General features: G+C 39.6%; 1 protein-coding gene across 1 annotated transcript in view; it reads right to left on the bottom strand.

Annotated features, from left to right (window-relative positions):
* Positions 1-21,427, bottom strand: part of LOC134218010 (uncharacterized) — a 378,133-nt gene that overhangs the window by 90,573 nt on the left and 266,133 nt on the right. Inside the window, exon 3 of the mRNA XM_062696885.1 lies at positions 12,699-14,186. Within this exon, the coding sequence (XP_062552869.1) occupies positions 12,699-13,549 (851 nt within the window). The 5' untranslated portion in view covers positions 13,550-14,186. The remainder of the gene's footprint in view (positions 1-12,698; positions 14,187-21,427) is intronic.

The raw sequence follows: 21,427 nt of genomic DNA, 5'->3' as shown, positions 1-21,427 counted from the left end.
TCAGAAATTCATTATCTATATGATATCACTGCTAACTAACTTATCAAATCCTAGGGGGGGCTAATTTTTTTCTAGGGAGGGCTAAGCCCCCCCTAGCCCCCCCCTTATTTACGCCAATGAGTAGAACCATCATACAGAGTGTAATTACTTGTCTGTCATAGACAATATTCACACTTTGGTATGATTAGGAGATTGAAGTGCAATAATTCTGTAATTTGAATACTGCATTGTGGTTGTATTGTCTCTTTTGTCATTGACATTAGTACAATGTTATCTCTAACATCATTAATTGCATTTTTGATGATAATTTATTTGGATGTAATCAGGAGGAAATTCACGGTAATGGTTGCATATTAGTGAAATATCGAGCTTAAAAATAATTTTATTTGTAACTGCTATAACTTTCGTTTCCCTAGATGAAATATTTTGAAATTTTCATAGCAGACGCCTGGATATTATATCTTTCGAAAGGCGAGTTCAGAATGGATGGACATTTTTTTCGTTAATAACGGTCATAGACACACCGTGGAGGTGGAAAGATATTTTAAAAGACAGGAACAGCGTTTTCGAAAAGTTTCCTTCTTACCGGAGCGGGAATCGAACCGACACTCCATAGCACATCTGTCGCTAACCGCTCGGCCACGAAGTCCACAGCGATCTATCAAATTTTCCCTACTCTTTACTAGCAGATCACATTTCATAGTCTACCTTTTAGACTGATACATTCCAAAGAACTTGAACATATCTAGATATCTGCTAGTTAGGAACTATAATCGTTTCTATTTCAAGTTCATTGTGTTTAGCAAATTGGATTTTGGTAATCAGAATATTGGTGGAACACATCCGAACAATGGAAACTTTTGGCACGTGATTCGTTTGGCTAAACAGTTTAACCTCTGTTTACTTTGTTTGCTCTGCGGAAGCGACGATTAAGCTCTGCTTTGGACACCACCAGGCACAATCCATCGTTCGATTAGGACCGGGATATTGAACCCCTTGCATAACCAGCGGAAAGAACTAAACTCCAAACAAATGGTGGCATAAAAGTAACAAGTCAATTGAAAGTCGCAAGTTTGCCACCACCGCAGAAGCGTAGAGGAAGTGAGTGATTAACGACAGCAGCATATACGATGATAACAATGGGAACGGGGAAGTTATTAGCCTTAATTGAAGATTGAATGGTGCATTTTTTCTAGAGTGGGAGTGCGGAACGGAGCTCTACCGGAGTGGCCGGAAATGTGAGAGTCGGTTGCAGTTTCAGCATTTAGAACTGAAATGGTAGCTACGAAAATGCTTCATGAAAAAGGAAATTATTCACAAGAAACGTAAAAATTTCCTTATATAAAAATTGACAATTTTGAAGATGAAGATGAAAAATGAAAATTTCAACTTTGTCAAAAAGCAACATTAATTTATTATGTCATGTGGCGTTCAAGCATTTTAAATAAACACATCTTGACAAATATGCAAGAATAGTAGAATGAAAGATGAAGATCACAGAAAAAAATGTTGAAAAGTAATCGACGCGTAAATAATAAAGACGTGGAGAATTACACTATTCTGGGCGTACATGGATCTTTTCCAACAAGTTCGCCCTAAATGTATGCAATTTACATAGCATTATGACACTTATTCGTATAAAAAGTGACATAATGCAATACAAATTGCATACATTCAGGTGATAATATTGTTTAAATTTACACTCTTTTTGGCATTCCCTTTATGTGCATTACTTTCGTGTAAATTTCAATAACTTTTTCTATCTGTGATGTTAAAATCCAAATTCTGCTTGTAGGAAAGCTAATTTTTTTTTTTCGTATAGATAATTTATATTATCAATTAGGTGTATACGTTTCAGTCAATTAGATGTGTATATAAATACTTAATTTATATACATATCTAATTGACGGTGGTAAAACGAATTATGAGATTTTGCGAAGGAGGTCAAACCGAATTGCACATGCTACCGGTTGCCGGCCACGTAAAATCGTGGCGGACGGCGGATATGCTCTCGAGAGGATAGACCAACCAGTGCAGCGCGCAGTGGTCTGAACGCTGAGCTCCGAACCGGTTATAATGATGCATGGTAACGTCTTTAATGGCGACCAATTTGACATAATAGGAGCACAAATGTGTGCTTCCTCGAGCGTGATGTGGACGAATTTTGCGAAGTGCATGGCACTGCTACTACACACATGCTCTATAATTTAGTGGTGATGTGATGTCGCGTCTTCGCTTTGCTTTCGGAGTTTGGTTGGGAAGGTAAAACATATAGTATGGTTGGTAATTTATGTCACTGAATGTAAGTGTGCAAATTTACATAATCGTTCCCAATGAAAGTTTAGGTCGTATGTGCTCTTGTGGAAAGTTGGAAATGGATGTAATAACCTGTTATACACTAAATAAAGCATAACAAAAGCGAAGAGTGATTCAATAAATTATAGGGTAACCGTACTCTTAGTGGAGGTAGTACCAATAGTGGAGACAATTTTTTTTTCTATTGAGGATCTACTAATATCTCTACTATTGGTACCATATCCCTACTATATATTAAAAAAAATATTTTTCTTCATTTGAGATTTTTTTAAAATAATTTTGAAAAGTAAGTAATGCAGAGTGCATTAATACCCCCACATTCTTTCGCTAAACTTCATTGTAGGATAACATAACCTTCGATAATTAGCTACATTGTATCATATTGCAAACTTCCTGTTCCTCGTCGTGAAAGGATTCATAACACGTTCATCACATCGTATCAGCAGGTCCAAGTGGCAAGCAAAAAATAGCAATCACACTAATGAAAGCGAACCGCAAAACCTGTTCAGCTCACTTCCAGTTTTCCTTGTCCTCGGTAAAAAGCGAAAAGCTGCAAAATTTTCCTCCACCATTCGAACCAAACCAAACCACTCGCTCCGATGAATAACCAGGCACTCCCCATTTTTTGCCTCCCTCTCGTTGTCGTCGTCATCGCGTTAGTCGCATGGAAAGGAAGACGCCGCCGCATGTTGTAAATAAACAAGTTTAATGATTTTTTCTCCCGCAGAAAAGGCAAAACCGGGGAGTCGGAGTGCGTTCTGTTTCGCGTTTCTCCTCAATGGTTTCCAAATGGGAATCGCGCTGTAAACGACCACGTTCGACACGCTACCAGCAGCGAAGAGTTACACCTGTTCCGCCTGAAAAGGTGTGTTGCAGTTTTTTTTATGTTGCCCTCCTGGCAATCAGATTGGAAGAAAAACCGGTTTTAGGTAACTCGCTAACAGCGCGTTGCAAATCGGAAGAAATTGCAAACGTGCTGTCCGTGGCTCACCTTCCCTATTGCAATGTGCATTTTAGTAGCTTTTTGTAAGTAAGTTGTGAGAGCGTGCGCGCGCTGATGGTACGTCACCAAGCGTGTCACCAAGTACCAAATAGCGGCGAACGACGATTTGCGGTCTTTGCGTAATACACCATACTGCATGGGAACACGTGCCGGCATTGGATAGTTTAGAGTTGTTGTATCTCGGCTTTGGACGAAAAGTTTCCAACCTGCTTACACCGGCATCAACATCTTGGTGGTGTTATCCAATATGTGATGGGTGTCGGAGAGATAGCTTCTCGCAAATGAAGATCCACGTGCAGATGATACGAATGAAGTTTTCATCGTGCGATGATATGCCAATGCAGGGTGTTTTATCATTTTTATCAGATCATTGATAACTTTTTTGTCATAAACCTTTTAAGCCCATAAGAACAATCATGATTAGAAACAAGGTATACACGAACACGATTAATCCATCCAGTAGTACAGAGACATGAACTTTATTTACTGATTCCATCGAATTACTTCCAACATTTATTGCTGAAGGCAGATTTGGTGTGTTACGGGGTAAGATCTACCACGGTTACATTGCCAGCTACAGGCAAATCCTGACCCAACGAATACCTTCCTCATTATCCAACTCCGTGGTACTTATCAGTGTGTCGTTAAGTCGGTGGCCTATCATTAAGTATGTACTACATCAGCACTTCCTTCCTCTCCCTAGTTACGGTGAAGATGGGCGTGGCCAGGAGTAGTAATCCTCATGCTTTTGTTATTTTTGTTTAAGACTGGAATCAAGGATCACCCCCCTTCTTGATTTCTGATAGCATTCGAGATAAGGATCTCAAAAGTAAAACATGAGTATCACTAGTGTCCAATCTACGAATTACACCGTAACAATGCTAATGCTTATGCTAAAAAATTACAATTTGTCCGGAATTCCGACATTGACTCTTCAAAATGATAAGATTTCGGATAGATTTCCATGAATGTCCAAAATATCATCATCAAAACCGATGTTTTTTTTAACTTACTTGTTTTTATTTTTTTTTAGCTTCTTGGACCAGTTGCAGTGGCTTCTTGTAACCTTACTTTTTACATGTTCAACGCCACAAAAATTAAAAAAAAAAAATGATGTTTTTCAGATATCAGATATCAGAGTCTTATTCCTTGCATTAGGCCCACAAACTTGGCTAATTTATGAACAGGTAAATTTAGGTAAAGGAATCATGAGCAATCGAAAAGCATGGAATTTGAGCGCTTCGCACAAATTCAAAGGTGGTTCGTTCGTTACTACATATCAGCGGTTCTAAACATGTACATGTACCCCAAGGGGTACCTTCGCTGACCCCAGGGGGTGCCTCGGACAAAAATGCGTAATGGCGGATGTATTACAATTCCAATTAACACTTATTGATCAAGTTTTGATAAATATGTAATTTTTTTATATTAAAACTTTGCATCGTACATGATATGCATGGCAATTAGTAAACAAAAACCTATTAGGGGTATCCCCCAGCGTCGGACACCTCTCAATACCAATACCCAATCATAAATGATCATATTTTGTGTAAGTGGTATACAAGTAAACATAATCCGGAAAATTAGAGAGGCACTGGGTGATCTCCTCCTATTCCTGCCACTACAATTGAGGAGGCCTATTTCCGGTGTTTACCTTCGTTGCGTTTCCCGAGGCGAAACAGCCTAGTGTTGAAAGTCTCGTAAATAAATAGATTAAAAAGGCAGTGTTGGTAAAATAATTCACAAATCTCAATTATCGAGCCCTACGCGCAAGCAAATTCGTTTGCGAATTAGAAAGAATGCAACACGACTGAGTTTTTAAAAGCAAGTACGCGTCGTTTCATTCAACTCCCAAAAAAAAAAAATCATTTCGCTTCAAAAAGCGTTTAAAATTAATTTGTGGGGAGTTTATTGTTTACACACGCAAAAGTATCCATTATTCAATCCGACAAACGAAAATTCACTGTTTTAACAAAAAAGGACAAAAGAACACCTACGATGATTCTAATGGATGATTCAACTCAGCCATGAGTGTTGAGTTTGGTGCGTTTTAACTCACGGCTAATTTGAATCGTTCATAAGTTTTGAGATTTTGAATTCTTACCAACACTGGTTGCAAGTGGCTTGGACGCCTCCTTCTAAGCAGCCAGTAAGATTCCTTTTGAGAGGCTCCGAAGCTTACTTTAAAAAAGCTCGTAAACCACCTTTAAAGAGGATCAGATGTTTTCTGTCAAGTGGGTCAGAAGCCTCCTTTTTTAGAGGCCCGGAAGCGTCTTTTCAAGAAACACAGAAGCCTCTTTTCAAGGGGCTCGGAGGCTTCCTTTCAAGAGGCTCAGAAGCCTCATTTCAAAAGTCTTGGATACCTCCTTCCAAGAGGCTCGGATGCCTCTTTCAAGCTTCTTCAAGCAAGTTTCAAGAGATCTGAAGCCTCCTTCCAAGAGGCTCAGAAACTTCCTTCCAAGAGGCTCGTAAGTCTCCTTTCAAGAGGCTCGAATACCTCTTTTCAAGAGGCTCGGAAGCCTCCTTTCAAGAGGCTCGGAACCCTTCTTTCAAGAGGCTCGGAAGCCTCCTTTCAAGAGGCTCGGAAGCCTCCTTTCAAGAGGCTCGGAAGCCTCCTTTCAAGAGGCTCGGAAGCCTCCTTTCAAGAGGCTCGGAAGCCTCCTTTCAAGAGGCTCGGAAGCCTCCTTTCAAGAGGCTCAGAAGCCTCCTTTCAAGAGGCTCAGAAGCCTCCTTTCAAGAGGCCTCAGAAGCCTCCTTTCAAGAGGCTCGAAGCCTCCTTTCAAGAGACTGAAAGCCTCCTTTCAAGAGGCTCCAAAGCCTCCTTTCAAGAGGCCTCAAGCCTCCTTTCAGGGGGCTCGGAAGCCTTTTTCAAGAGGCCTGAAAGCCTCCTTTTCAAGAGGCTCGGAAGCCTCCTTTCAAGAGGCTCGGAAGCCTCCTTTCAAGAGGCTCGGAAGCCTCCTTTCAAGAGGCTCGGAAGCCTCCTTTCAAGAAGCTCGGAAGCCTCCTTTCAAGAGGTTCGGAAGCCTCCTTTCAAGAGGCTCGGAAGCCTCCTTTCAAGAGGCTCGGAAGCCTCCTTTCAAGAGGCTCGGAAGCCTCCTTTCAAGAGGCTCGGAAGCCTTCTTTATTAAAGAGATTTTCAGCCCTAGGCTGGCTCATCTCTAGGTAATTGTTCCTATTCTTCATGTCATGGTCCCTACACTCATAAACAAATAAATGGAATAAGTTCGATTTATTATTTATTTGTGCGATTTTTTTATCGCTGCGCACGCATGTGAGATGTAAATGGGAACAGATCGCCTAGTCAGAAGCACTTTTCATCTTCCTTTGCACTTCTCACCACTACTTACTTCGAGCATACTCACCACTCACTTCCAACTTATCACTCTCAGGGTCGTTTTCTTAATCTCCGCTCCGCTTAACTCTTGAGCGTTGCTTACCGATATGTTTAGTCCTGGTTTAAGCACTAAGCGGAGGTGAAGAAATTGACCCTTGGGGACATTTTTTTCATCTCCGCTTAACTCTTAAGCGGTGCTTACCCATACGCTTAAACATGGTTTAAAGACTAAGCAGAGGTGAAGAAATCGGCCCTTAATAAGGAAACAAAATTTATTAATTCGGACTAAAGGACATTGGGCCAAATGGCATTCGGCCGAATGGCGTCAGGCCAAATGGACCTAAACCATTGAGACCAAGAAGAATTTCTATGAGACGGAGTTTTCTAAATTGAACCGAGCTTTCAGTTTTTTGGTCAAATCCCATTTGACCGAAAGGGTTATTTCTAGACCAACATTTGAAAAGGACGTAACAGCATAGCTATATATGTACACGAAGAATCAGTAAAAATAAATTTAGGCTTTTACGTCCTTTTCAAAGGTTGGTCTAGATTTGGCAATTTTCCCTTAACAAGTATGAGAAATGTGGGGTCCCGTAGCGTAGTTGGCTACACGTTCGCCTTACAAGCGGATGGTCATGGGTTCGATTCCCGGCCCATCCACAAAACCCTCGTCAGTCGCCGGATGCCAGTATTAAGGAACCTTTCATACCGTATGGCTGACTGATGAAGACTGACAAATTGTTCTTCTAGGAGGCATCCATCCAACGGACCCGGCTTAATGGCAACCGAACAATGCAACGATCATTGGATGCACGACTTGGACAAACGGACACAATGGGCTCACGAAGAGATGGACTGGCAAGACAACAATAATGAGCAATGGAAATCTAAAAATAGGTTCTGTGTGGATTCTGTACGGCAGAATACCACAGTAGATCTCGGTACAGTAGCGGTTAAGTAACACAGAGTGCCTAACAAATAAAGGAAGGAATAAAAAAAGTATGCGAAGTGCGAATTGAAGAGTCAATGGTGGAATGTGAAATAGAAGTAGGGTTGATGAACAAAAGAAAGATAGAAAGAAATAAAGAAGGAATGAAGAAGACAGTATGAAGAAATAAAGAAGACAGGATGAAGGAAGACAGAAGGAGAATGAAGAAAGAAGAAATAAAGATTAAATAAGGAAAAGAGGGAAGAATTGAGAGGAAGGAAGAAGAACGGAAGAAAGTGTAAGAAAACAGAAAGAAGAAGGAAAAATAAAGATGGATGAAAGAAAATGAAGAAGTAAGCAAGAAAAAAGACGGCGGAAAAATGGAGAAGAAAAAAAAAGGTGGAAGAAAAAAGAAAGAGGTAAAAATAGAAAATAAAAGAGAAAAAAAAGGCAGAACAGGCATTGAAAAAAATCAAATCATGAGCGAAAAACCGACTATATCCAAGCCAACTTGATGATATGCTGCGCCCTAAGCGACGAAGCTTTCTATATCGTTGAAATTTGGCGTTCGATAATTAACGATTGGCAAACGTTATCGCTCACCAATGGAAATCAATTGAGCGAAGCAAATCAGTTGGAGACCTAACAATGAGGGTTGCTACGAAACGCTTGTTGGAAAAATCTTTTCAGGCATTAAAAAATTGAGTTCGCTATGATAGTGGAACTTTTGGTTTGACATCTTCTCTCGACCACCCCATCAACTTCAAATTAGAGCGAATGAAGCGAAACAGCAGCTTTGATATTTTAGTTTCATGCTCAGTAGAGCCAGCTTAACACGAATAACAAATCGTAGATACCGTAAAATGGCCTGGTTTGTCAAACTCTGTTGCTGGTTGTTTATCGCAGCAACGATCATTCTTAATCGTTGTTTGGCATCTACGTGAGCAAGGCTGTTCACTCACTGGGTTTGGGTGCTACGATCAAATAAGACCAATAGGGTGCCAATGAATATGACATTTTCGAATTTGAAAAAACGACATTGCTCACAAGTTTCATTAGCCCAAAATATGACCCCATGTAAAATTTGAGCTCAATCGAACATGATTTAGGGGTGCCTAAAATTCATCAAAGTTTTGAAATTTTTACCTATGAAAATTTTCCCAAGGGGGGACAATTTTTACCTATGGAAATTTTCTCAAAGGGGGACCAAAGGAAAAGTCGAAAATCGAATTTTTGTTTTTGATGCCAAATGACTTAAAAATGCATGAAACGTCAAGATCTGATGTAATTTAAAAAAAAGCTTTGAAAAAAATCGATTTTTCTCTTAGAACATTTTTGGGAATTTTTTTCATCGAATTTTGACACCGGACGATACGCAAACGTTTTCGTAGCCAAAAATATCCCCCTATGCAAAATTTGAGCTAAATCGGACATGATCTAGGGGTGCTCAAAATTAATCGAAACTTTTTTTTCTCACAAGGGGGACGAAAAAAACGAAAAAAAAATACATCAAGGAAGGTACGATTTTCGTTTATCTTTTAGGTTAAAATGATGTTTTCACCACAACTCCAAAAAAAGATTCTCCTTCGTCTGATTTCGTTTCATCGAAACGAAAAATACGAGCTCTGTTAGGTTTACATTTATTAATTCTTATATCTTACTACTCACTTCAGACTACTAACAGCTTTTTCCTTATTAATCAATTCTCAATTATCATTTCTTTCTTCTCACTTTAAAAAAATCTTATTTCACACTTATCATTATTAACTAAACATTCATCATTTCTAATTTTCTACTTGTTGCTTCTCATTTCTTATTTATCATTTCTCAATTCTCACTTCTCGATTCTTATTTCTTACTCATCACTTCTTACGTCTCAATATCACTCCGTACTTCTCACTTCTCATTTGTCACTTCTTATGTGGAGTGAGATTTATCTCAATTACTAATTTAAGGTCCACTTTCCCAAAGAACCCATATTTTTTAATACTCTAACTATTTTAAAAATCAAAAGTTAACCTTAAATAAATCAAATAATTGATTGAGCGAATAACCCTTATTGCATCTGTAAATATTTTGGCTTCCATCTTCTGCAACACCTTCATGCCCTTCATTCCTTTTATCCTCCTGATCCTCAATTTTTTCTCAATCTATTTTTAGTTCTTGAGACTTATTGTACTTATTGACCAAGTGTTTTGAGTGTATAGAATCACTTTTGATATGTTTATTTTATTATTTCTATTTATTTCTTTTGTTGCATATTGGCCGCTTAGTGTTCATTAAGCACTTCCACAATTAATAACTGCGAGGTTTCTAATCCAAGTTACCATTTCTGCATTCGTATATCATGAGCAGTACTGGTAGTTTTCGTGATCGTCATGTGGAAACGAAAGCAGTTGCATTTTCATTTCAAGCGACATAAAAAAGGAGCTGGCTCCCGGTCACCTGTCACAATACAAGCAGTCATGATGCTTGGTTTTGAAATCTAAATTTCTAAATAAAATTATTATATTGTTCCTAATTTTTGAGTTAGATGTAACATTATTGAAGAAGAAACAGTGCAGTTTCATGAAATAAAAATCCGTGAAAATTTGACGAAATTCATTTCATTGTTTATGTTTTCTATAAAGGCGAGACAGAGTAAAATGTAAATATCGCGTGAACCCTCTCAGTGAAAATGAAAATCTCAGTACAGATAATAAGGCTAACACGATGATACTTTTATGCCCAGGGAAGTCGAGACAATTTCCATTCCAAAAATTGTCTAGACGGGCACCGGGAATCGAACCCAGCCACCCTCAGCATGGTATTGCTTTGTAGCCGCGCATCTTTTCGCACGGCTTGGAAGGGCCCCGGTGATTGTTAGATTTTCTAACAACAAGTATTAGAACCTACCAACACCTGTATAAGAACTGGGTATTTGCAAAAATGCTAGATTCTTATACGTAGGGTATGAGATCTCACAATTTTCCAAGATTTTTCTTACAATATTTGTTTGTGGGCTTACATTTGTTGTATAAGAATATAACAATTTCGCATATGCACAGTTCGTATATAGGTTTTGGTTCTTATACAGAATTGTTAGAAAATCTAACAGCCGCTGGTTGGGTGCAGTCTTTTCTTAATCCTTATGCCGGTTTACGACCAAACAGTGTCCATGGATCTAAATCACTTCTCCAGTACAGCATAACCATGTGATACAATCAAAATGATAGCAACAATTGACTCGAGATTGTTGAATTGTCTGCCTGGAATTGAACATAATTGCTCATACTCGACTATGGTTGCCAAAATTCTTCAGATAAAACTTCAGTCGTTTTCAAGAGAATATCGATCAAGCATCTTCTTAAAGAATTCACAAGCTGCAACAAACTGCTATTAGCTTTTAACCGGAATTTCCATGGTTTCGGAAAACTTACGAAGCACATACCGATAGATGGCATGTTAGTTTCCATCATCACTATCGAAAAGAGCTCTAGACTTGACATTGCAGAATTCTGGTTATAATACCATTTTCATTATCCTTTTGACATGGCCGGATAGTTCCTCAAATGAAAATGGTGCCATTGGTAATACTTCTTGGAATTCACGTACAAATGGATCTGCGAAAGTCATTATTCAACTTTTGGATCCAGTTGAAATAAACTCGATGGAACGAAAAGTGTGCATGTTGGCTCTGTTCGAATATTAAAATCTTCGAACACTTCCAAAAAAATGTTGAAAAGATTAGCTGTTTTCAAACGCTACGTGGAAAAGCCTATGCGTTTAAAATAGTAAACGATGTTTTTCATATTTTATGAATGAATTCTTTAATAAAATGAATACCTGGTGACTTTTTTTTCCGGATTAGACTTCAATAGACCGCATAGACTTTATAATCCCGCATCTCCCAAATTTCCGACTCACTGGCCACCCTGCACTGTTTTTTTTTGTGCGATAATGGCAACCAGCAAAGGTTCAAAAATCGATCCATCACTTAACTTTTTGAAACTTAGCTGCGGCTTGACATTTTGATCTCTTCTTCCCTCGTCATGGAGCAGGAGGAAAACGGTTTGTCAAACACAAGCCAGTACAGTGACAAACAATGTTTTAAATCCGCAAAAGCCGTCATTACTTTACGCAAAAATCTTGAGCGATATTAAATTTCAGGAACATTATCTATGGCACTGTGCAATGCACATTTGGCACGGATGCACCGAGAGGCAAGGATGGTAGTGCATTGTGCTTTTTTAATTGTTTGATCTCGGAGCTATTTGTTCAATTCCAGCAATCGAATCGCTTTGGATGCATCACATAAAACTACGCAGATATCAAAATAACTTTTTTGGGGAAGGAATTGTATTTGTTACATATAAAAAAATAAACGAAAGAAAATTCTCATTCTAGTCCAGAGATGGCAAGAGAGAAAAGAGACTGTGTGTGTATTGTGTTCAAATTAGAATACCAAAATTACCGAGTTTTGCCTTCATAATACCGGTATTTCGTTATCGAAAAATGTAACGGTTTCGGTATTAGCGGTAAACCACCATAATGGTGATGTGGTAGAAAACGAGGGCGATATGATGGAACTCGGGAGCAAGACATACGTTTTCCAGCCTCGGATCTCCAAGATATCCAAGAAGATGTAAGCCCGCAAAAAAAGGTTACTGCGGTGACGATTCACGATTGTACGGATCCAGATGGCTTCCTTGTGGATACCTATCAAGAGTAGGATGCTGTGGGCTTGAGACACGTGGATTCTTTTTTACAAAAAGTAATATCAATTTGCCAAATCGAAACATGTGCTGGACACATGTACCGTGACCTGCCCTAATTCCGCGCATCGCCTAATACCGTGGTTTTCATAAAAAATCAGATCCTGGCTATCATGGACATCGTATTATTTGGAGAAAAGTTCAAACATATTATGTTTGAACATTTCACCAAATAATGTGATGTCCATGATAGCCAGGTTCTGATTTTTTATGAAAACCACGGTATTAGGCGATGCGCGGAATTAGGGCAGGTCACGGTACAGCCAAGATAATTAACAAAAATGATTGGACGTACGGTCGAATTGCCTTCATGAAATAATTTTCTGTCAGAATCGTTTGCATACAAAAAGAAAATCCACTCACCTAAAGTCTAAGCTAAGATTTCTTTGGTGCGTCGACAGTCTGGTCTTCTGGGGTGCTCCGGTTTGCCCGTTGCTGGCACTTCCGCCCCCACCGGTGCGCCCGTGCACCGAAGGCATTGCATTGCTGTTGCTGCTGATGCTACTGTTGCTACTACTGCTCCCGGTCAGTCCGAGACTGTTGCTCAGACTGAGCCTAGGCTTGTGGAAGCGACTACTGGCACTGACAACGCTCCATTGATTGCTGCTACTGCTGTTGCTGCTATTGTTACTACTGTTGTTGGTCGGAATGTTTAACGATGAAGCGGGAGCGGCAGGAATGGCAAAGACTCCGCTGCCAGCAACGCCGTTGATCGTTGTTGTTGCTGCGGCAGCGGCAGCCGCAGCCGCTGCCACAGCTGCTGCCCCCGAAGGAGGTTTGTTCACTACTATACTATCGCCTAAACTATCACTCGATGTGTCAGCCTTAGTGGTTGCCGTTGGTTTTGTTACTGATGCAACGGAAAATTCCGGTAAACCGGATTCGTTCGACGGCGATGGGATGGCCCGGTCTACCTGATCCACCCCAACACCGGATGATGTTTCCAGCTCCAGTTCCATGCTCTTCTCGCTCGAAGGACTTTGGACCGGGGTGGTAGTACAAGACTGTGATGAACCACCTCCGCCATTTGCCGTTTCAACCTGACGGTCTCCTAGCACCACCAGGTTGTTCATCTTATTGCAGCTGATTTCCCGGATGTGCCGTAGCTTTTCATAGCTACTGGGCTGATCTTGGGCGATTTTTTTCCCGCTCGATGACTTTTGTTTGCCATCGTGTTTCGCGGAAGATTTAAATGCGGAAAACACGGAATTCATTTTCACTCACACGCGCGACGAATCATAAATCAGACATTGAATTTCATTGCTTACACATTCTTCAGAACAAAATTTAGCATAGCGCTATCTTACTCTTTGCACCGCATTTCACCTACTGATAACAAACAAAACACTTTCCCTTCGTAAAAGACACACTACACAGGCAGGAAATGAACGTAGTCAAGTGTTGAAGAAGGACCATCAATCTCTTAACAGCCCCTAGCTTCGCACGCTGTTTCCAGAGTAAGTGAGTATCAAACGCCGACCCCCTTAGCGAGGCAACCCAGCTCGAAACCGATCGACTTAACTTCCAGTTCGCTGCTCCAGACTGACAACATACACGACGAGGACAACCGCACTAGAGTCCTTTCGGCACCGAGATTCCCATTGTTGCTATCGCTGTTAGTGGCGCTGCCGTGATGGCTGGCCATTTCAGGAACGATTTTGATTGTGTGGTCACTTTTTGCCGCGCGCGTTCTTCAATCCGGCTCCAATCGCGGCACATACAACGCTTACTATCTTGGACTGTAACGCTCGGAAGTGAAGAGTGTTGTGGTTGTTGAGCGCAGAATAACGAATGGACGACGACGGTTCGTTCTCATGTTGATTCAGCTGCCTGTCCTGACTGAATTGCCACCTGCAAAGGAAAAGGAAAGACAAGGTAAGAAAACGGACAACATCGGCGCGTTTGGGCAGTGGTTGACGAGCCTGGTTTTGATATGGGACATTTCCCAGCAGAAAGAAGGAAAGCTCAATTTTGATAGCACATAATTACATCGGATTTGATTATTAAAATGCGGTAAAGAACAGATGACATCAACATTTTCAACTCAAATGCCAGTCATCTTAATATTTGTTTCAGTTATGTTTCAATGTCAGAATTTTCAGAACCGACTTTTATTGAATAGTAATTAGGCCGTTACAAATATTTAATTTAAATTATATCCTACTGGTCTCCGGAAGGGATAATAAAAAATAAATATTGAAATGAAAAAAAAAAAAAAATAAAAAAAAACTCCTTGAATTTGTTAAAGAATGTTTTGAAAATCCTCAAAATTACGGGATTGTTTTTTGTTGCCCCCTCAAAATATAATTTCTGGGTCATAAAACCGAGGGGCGGGGTATCGGCCTTAGTGTTTTCAAATCCTGTTGAAAATATACACACCGAAGCATAAACACACCTCCGTTCCTAGACTTGGGTAAGACTATTTATCAATCACGATGTATTATTATTATTATATACCCAATGCTTTCGATTTAAATAAAATAAATTCACGGCTCAGGTTTACGATTCGTATGCATTTAACTAGGAATTGAATCATTGTAATAAATGGAAACTTTTACACGTTTATGAATATTTTTTTGTGGGAATCCAGACATTATCATTCTACATATTCTAGATTTTTTTCGGGATTGTAGTTTTAAGAGCCATGTTGGATTTCCAGGATTTCTTGCTTTAAGCTTCCAGGAATCTTTACGAATTCATTATCTTTTTGATTACCAGAATTCTACATAGATTTCCAGGAACTCTCTTAATCTGCCGAGATTTCTTGCGATTTTTCATATATCCTGATGGACTTTCGGGAATGTTCTCGGAAGTTAGGACGATATTCTTCAAGAACCTCTGGATTGTAAATTTTCATAAATGTTCATGAATTTTCAAGAGTTCTTAATAACAGTTTATGACAACTAATTGGGAAACACTATCGCATCTTGTAGAATGTAGAGGTTTGCACTTGGTGAAGCCGCAGCGCACCGTCGTCATCGTCGATAGGAACCGAGATAAGAGAGTGACGGAACGGACGAGTGAAGCAGCAATGCAAACCAACCAAGAAATCAACGAATGAACGTGCATGTTTGGGAGGTACATGTGCTGCACGTGAAAAAGGCAACCACCGACAATGCGACAATCGTCGTTCGTTTGACGCGAGCCTCGTGCTCCAGCTGATTGAGAATGTTTTCAAGTGGTAGGTCGGTGCCTTCCATGGTTCAAACGTGGGCTCGCTTTTATCTGGCGATTGTGCGCTTATTTGCATTCTTCGCCAAGCGGGAGTGGGAGGAGAGCACAGGTTTGTTGAAAAGATTGCATTTTTCTCTTGGCCAGCGCCAGCGCTACTTTAATTTCTTTTTAATGCAACAAAGTGTGTTTGATGATGAATGGAGAACCACTTGAAAATAGATGCGATGTTAGGAGGGTTTATCAATGCAAAATGAAAACTGATAAATCTTGAAGGGGATCGTCCATAACGTACATTATGTTTTTTGGTGTAGGCTCTTGTGGACCGTGACTAACTATACAACAAATAAAGAGAGTCAATACAAACATCGTGAGCTTGGGACCATGGTGGTCAAAAATCGCATGTTTTCTCAATTGAACCGTTTGTTTGAGAAACTGCATATGTGACATTTTTGGCCAAAATGAGATTTTCATATATTCTGAATCCTCGTCCAAAAATACGTATCCTGGCAAAAAATAGGAAAAAAAAATTTTTGTTCGGAAATGTATGAAGAATTTTTCGTTTGTTTGAGAAACTACATATGTCCACATACTTTGAAGAGCAATTGTGGAGTACTGCTTACATTTTTTGCACTTTAAGTGCCCCAGGGTGTTGAGTTTTACCAAAAACTATTGATCTGTTTCGAAGAAATCGAAAGATTCGGTGCAAGTTTGCACAAAAACAGTTTTTTGTTGTTTTCTCGAAATAGTGTAAAATGGACTTATGCAGTTTCTCAAACAAATGATTCAATTACACATTCAAGTAACGAAAACACTTTTCCCAAAGAGTTATTTCGTTACTTGAATGTGAATGAACAGATTTTATCATTCTTTGAAACTGGTTTCTATTGAATCATGATCTCTGCCAGGTTTCGTTCCCTTCGGTACATGAAAGGCTTTTTAATTGGTAACCTTTTACGAGGACGAGTTCTGCGCGACCAAATTATATGTAAATAAGTGCGTTACTTATAAGCTACGAGTGTATTTATTAAAGTGTTTCATAATCTTACTTCTTACTTGTAAGAAAATTGCCTGCGAAGTTTTTTTCGTTGAAGGTAAATAAAGGCAAATAAACGTCCTTAAATTTATCATTTTATTTGTTAAATTTTCATCTCTAAAGCTAAATCCGCCCCAAATAATTAATTTGCTTTTTCGAAAAATTATTTAAGCTTTTATAGTGGAATGTCTTCAATTGTCTAAGACGAGCTTAATACTTTCCATTTAATTCCACTAGACGGCCTCACAGCTGAGGTCCAAATACATATCTGTGAAGAAAACAAAACGTAGTGGAATTAAAAAGAAAGAATTAAACTTTTTTTTTAAAACGATGAACAGCATGAACAAAATTAAAAATTAAAAAATGTGTGGATATGTTTGATTATTAAGCTACAATCGTATAAGAACGTTATTGATGATGACGATTGTTGACATTTCTTGCAACTTGCAAGTTAGGTGGAAGCCATATAGGTACTTCCCTATACAATATATACAGTAATATGTTGAGTTATATGAATTACTACAAGAGTATTTGAATCCTACAACAATAAAACTTGTTTCTTGATCGTTTTCACCAAAACCTCTTTAAGAGTAGTATCTGTCTAGTTGGCCCATTCTTGTAAATGTAAGACGGATTTCAAGATCAGAATCGGACAAACCATGAACAACAAAACAAGTCGGCATCAAAAACCTTTCAAGTCGTTATAAAATAAAGAAGTCGTTATAAAATAAAGATGGCATTATTTACAACCTTTTCTAAGCTACTTAATTTCGATCTCTGTAGAATTCTCTAGAACATCGCTTTGGAGGGAGTAATACGAAGGGCAGGGATTGACACGAGCGGTACGATTTTCACGAAGTCCGTCCAGTTATTTGGTTTCGCCGACGACATTGATATCATGGCACGTAGCTTTGAGAGGATGGAGGAAGCCTACATCAGACTGAAAAGCGAAGCTAAACGGATTAGACTAGTCATCAACACGTCGAAGACGAAGTACATGATAGGAAGAGGCTCAAGAGAGGTCAATGTAAGCCACCCACCACGAGTTTCTATTGGTGGTGACGAAATCGAGGTGGTTGAAGAATTCGTGTACTTGGGCTCACTGGTGATTGCCGATAACGATACCGCACGTACTTATCGAATAGAGTTCGCCGCCGTATCAAACTGACTATCGACAAAACGCTCATAAGACCGGTAGTTCTCTACGGACACGAGACCTGGACGATGCTCGTGGAGGACCACCGCGCACTGGGAGCTTTTGAAAGGAAAGTGTTGCGTACCATCTATGGTGGGGTGCAGATGGCGGACGGTACGTGGAGGAGGCGAACGAACCACGAGTCGCATCAGCTGTTGGGAGAACCATCCATCGTTCACACCGCGAAAATCGGAAGACTGCGGTGGGCCGGGCACGTAGCCAGAATGTCGGACAGTAATCCGGTGAAAATGGTTCTCGACAACGATCCGACGGGAACAAGAAGGCGAGGTGCACAGCGGGCAAGGTGGATCAATCAGGTGGAGGACGATTTGCGGACCCTCCGCAGACTGCGTGGTTGGCGAAGTGCAGCCATGGACCGAGCTGAATGGATAAGTCTTTTATGTGCAGCACAGGCCACTCCGGCCTTAGTCTGATAATAAATAAAATAAATAGAATTCTCTAGATCTAGCTTCATTCAAAAAATCACATTAATTAATAAAATACGTTCAGACTCAACCAAATAAAATAAAGTTTATTGAATATGAAACCATAAAATGCCATAATCAATTATACAAATGAATTATTTTAAATCATCGATAAAAATAATCGAAGCAGAGGTGATGCATGGTGCTTAATTTTTTGGAGCCGAATAAGATTTTTCGAGTCACATAGCGCGAAACGTTGATATAATTAATGCGTTTTCCGTAAACTCCGTTTTAACACAACATTTTCAATAAACTAAATTTTCAAAAAAGCAAATTTATTAATTTTTGATAGTTCGTAGCTAATTTGTTTTATAAAATGTGATAAATGTAATGAAGTATAAATACAAATTTGGGTTCAAAGTCTCTACTGATGTTGAATGAAAAAATATGGCGATGGAATCGGAGATGAATTTACGAGATCCGTTTGATCAAATTGTTTTGCTTCGATGAAATCAATCATAAAATATCATCAACCTTATTTTCATGCGTAATTGCTTATGTACTAAGATTACTGCTCCTGAACTTCATCTCATAGCTCCGATATTGGTCTCACAAAAAAACATAGCAATGAAAAGGTATTTGGTTTGTTTATTATTTTTGTGATTTTTTTCAGCAGTAAGCACGCATGTTAGCAAAAAGAAGCGACGAAATTGGTGCCGTATTTCTTTGTTTCGCGATGAGATGAATATATGTTCAGTGAGATGGAAAATGGAACAGTTCCCCTATATCGACTAGCTGCTAGTCATTTGGAAGAACTCTTTTTAGCCGAATAGTTGAAATAAGTTTCCTTATTAAATGTGTGAAGTGAATAGTGAGTAATGAGTTGTATGAAGTGTTTGTAGTGGGAAGCAAGAAGTGAAAAGAGACAAATGAGAAATGTGTAGTGTGAAGTTATTGTTTAGAAGTAAGATGTAATAGGTGAGAAATGAGATAGCAACTAGCAAGCAAAATCATTTCTGAATGGAGAATAAACAAAGAAGAAAAAAGGAGGAAGAATGATTATTCAAGGCAGTAGAAGGAAAAAGGAATAAAGGAAAAAGGAAGAGGGAGGAAGGAAAAATGATTCGAAGGAAAGATGGAAAAAAGTAAAACGGAAGAAGGAAGACGTACGAAGAAAGCAAGAAGGAAAAAAGGATGATGTATGAAAGAAGAACGAATAAGAAAGAAGGTAGAAGGAAGAAGGGAGAAAGAAGAAGGAAGAAGAGAAACGGTAGAAGGTAGAAGGGAGAAGGAAGAAGAAAAAAGGAACAAGGAAGAAAGAAGAAAGGAAAACGAAGGAAGAAGGGTGAAGGGAAAAGAAAGAATGAAGGAAGATGAAAGAAGAAAGAATAAAGAAGTAAAAAAGATGAAAGAAGATGGAAGAAAGGTGGAGGAAGAAGGATGAAGGAAGAAGAAAGGAAGAAAGAAGAATGGAGAAAAAGAAGGAAGAAGGATGGAAAAAGGAAAAACGAAGAATGAAGGAAGAAATAAGATAAAGGATAGAAGAAAGAAGAAAGAGAAAGGAGGAATAATAAAGAAAGAAGGAATAAGAAAGAAGTAGGAATAAGAAAGAAGGAAGCAGGAAGGAGGAAATATGAAGAAAGAAGAAGGGAGAAGGAAGACCGAAAAAAGGAAGAAGAGAGGAAAAAGAAAGAAGGAAAAAGGAGAAAGGAAGAAAAAAGAAGGAAAAGGAAAAAGGAAGAAAGAAGGAGGACAAACTAAGAAGTAGGAATAAGGACTAAGGAAGAAGTTCTCTGTTCTCAGTTCTCCGCTCTCAGTTCACTTTTCTGTTCCCATTTTTCACTTCTTTTTCTTCTTCAGTACAAGTACATAGCATTTTCTCTGTTATTAATTGAAAGCTTTTCTATGCCCGCATTGCATGAGTATGTGTTTTGTGTGGCAAGTACAATGGATACACTATGTCCAGGGAGCCGAGAATGTTTCCCACCGAGAATGTTTCCCACCCGAAAACATCGAGAATCGAACTCGCTATCTCTGGATTCGTAATCCTACTCCTTTGCTTCCAAGGCTACTGGAGACTTCACTCACACTTCACATAATTCTCATAATCTGAGGTCATTTTTTTTTTAACTATTCCGCTAAAAGGTATTCGGCCAAACGACCCGTTTATCCAAACGGCATTCGGCCAAACGGCATTTGACCAAATGGCCTGACACCCCTGGGCTGAACTTCAATACCAGCTATAGCAGCTAATGCATGAACACGGATTTCATCATAAACTGATATGGTTGACCAAGGATGATGTACGTATTTCGAGTTTCAGCATCATCAGGAGTCCCGAGTCTTGAGTTAAAATGCGCAGAGAGGGTAATACGAAGGGCAGGGATTGACACGAATGGTACGATTTTCACCAAGTCCATTGAACTATTTGGTTTCGCTGACGACATCGATATTATGGCGCGTAACTTTGAAGAGTCACAAATCGATCATATTCTGATTGATGGACGGCACTTCTCCGACATTATCGACGTCGGGACGTATCGGGGCACAAACATCGACGACTCACTATCTGCGGTGATATTTAAACTGCGCCCAAAACTATCCGTCAGCAGACCCGTGAGACAACAGACTCGCCTTTTTCTCGAAATGAAACGCCGACTGGAAGAAGCGGAGTGCGAGGGTCACGAGCCTAGATATAGCGATAAGGATGGGAGCATCTTGGCGGATTAACGTGTGGTGATCGAAAGGTGGAAGCAGCACTACGAGGAACACCAAAATGGCGCTGAGAGTACAGTAAGTGAGAGTCAAGGCAGTGGAGGAGATGGCTACGTCAGTTTAGCGAACGATGGAAGTCAACCAGCTCCACCTTGCGGGAAGTTAAGGATGCCATTCAACAGCTAAAGACCAATAAAGCAGCCGGTAAGGATGGTATCGGAACTGAACTCATCAAGATGGCTTGCACAAACTGATAGTCTGAATCTGGTAGACTGAACAGCTACCGGAGGAGTGGAAGGAAGTTTCGAACCATGACAAGAACACCAACCCCTGTAAGCTTTCTGTTGTTGATAGCACTATGATCGCAGCGATAGACATCATAGTTAGCAGTAAACAGTAGATTGAAAATTGTGCAGTTTTCAGGTCAAGTCTCAATCACGATCACATCATAAGATCGTTGAAACAACTAACAATGGTACCTAACAGTTTCATTACGACACTCAGACGACGACGGTGTGACGTTCGCTCGTGATTGTGCAGAGCTTAAACC

The sequence above is a fragment of the Armigeres subalbatus genome, chromosome 2 (genome assembly GCF_024139115.2).
Source record: "Armigeres subalbatus isolate Guangzhou_Male chromosome 2, GZ_Asu_2, whole genome shotgun sequence".
NCBI lineage: Eukaryota > Metazoa > Arthropoda > Insecta > Diptera > Culicidae > Armigeres > Armigeres subalbatus.
This window is presented reverse-complemented; position numbering and strand designations above follow the sequence as displayed.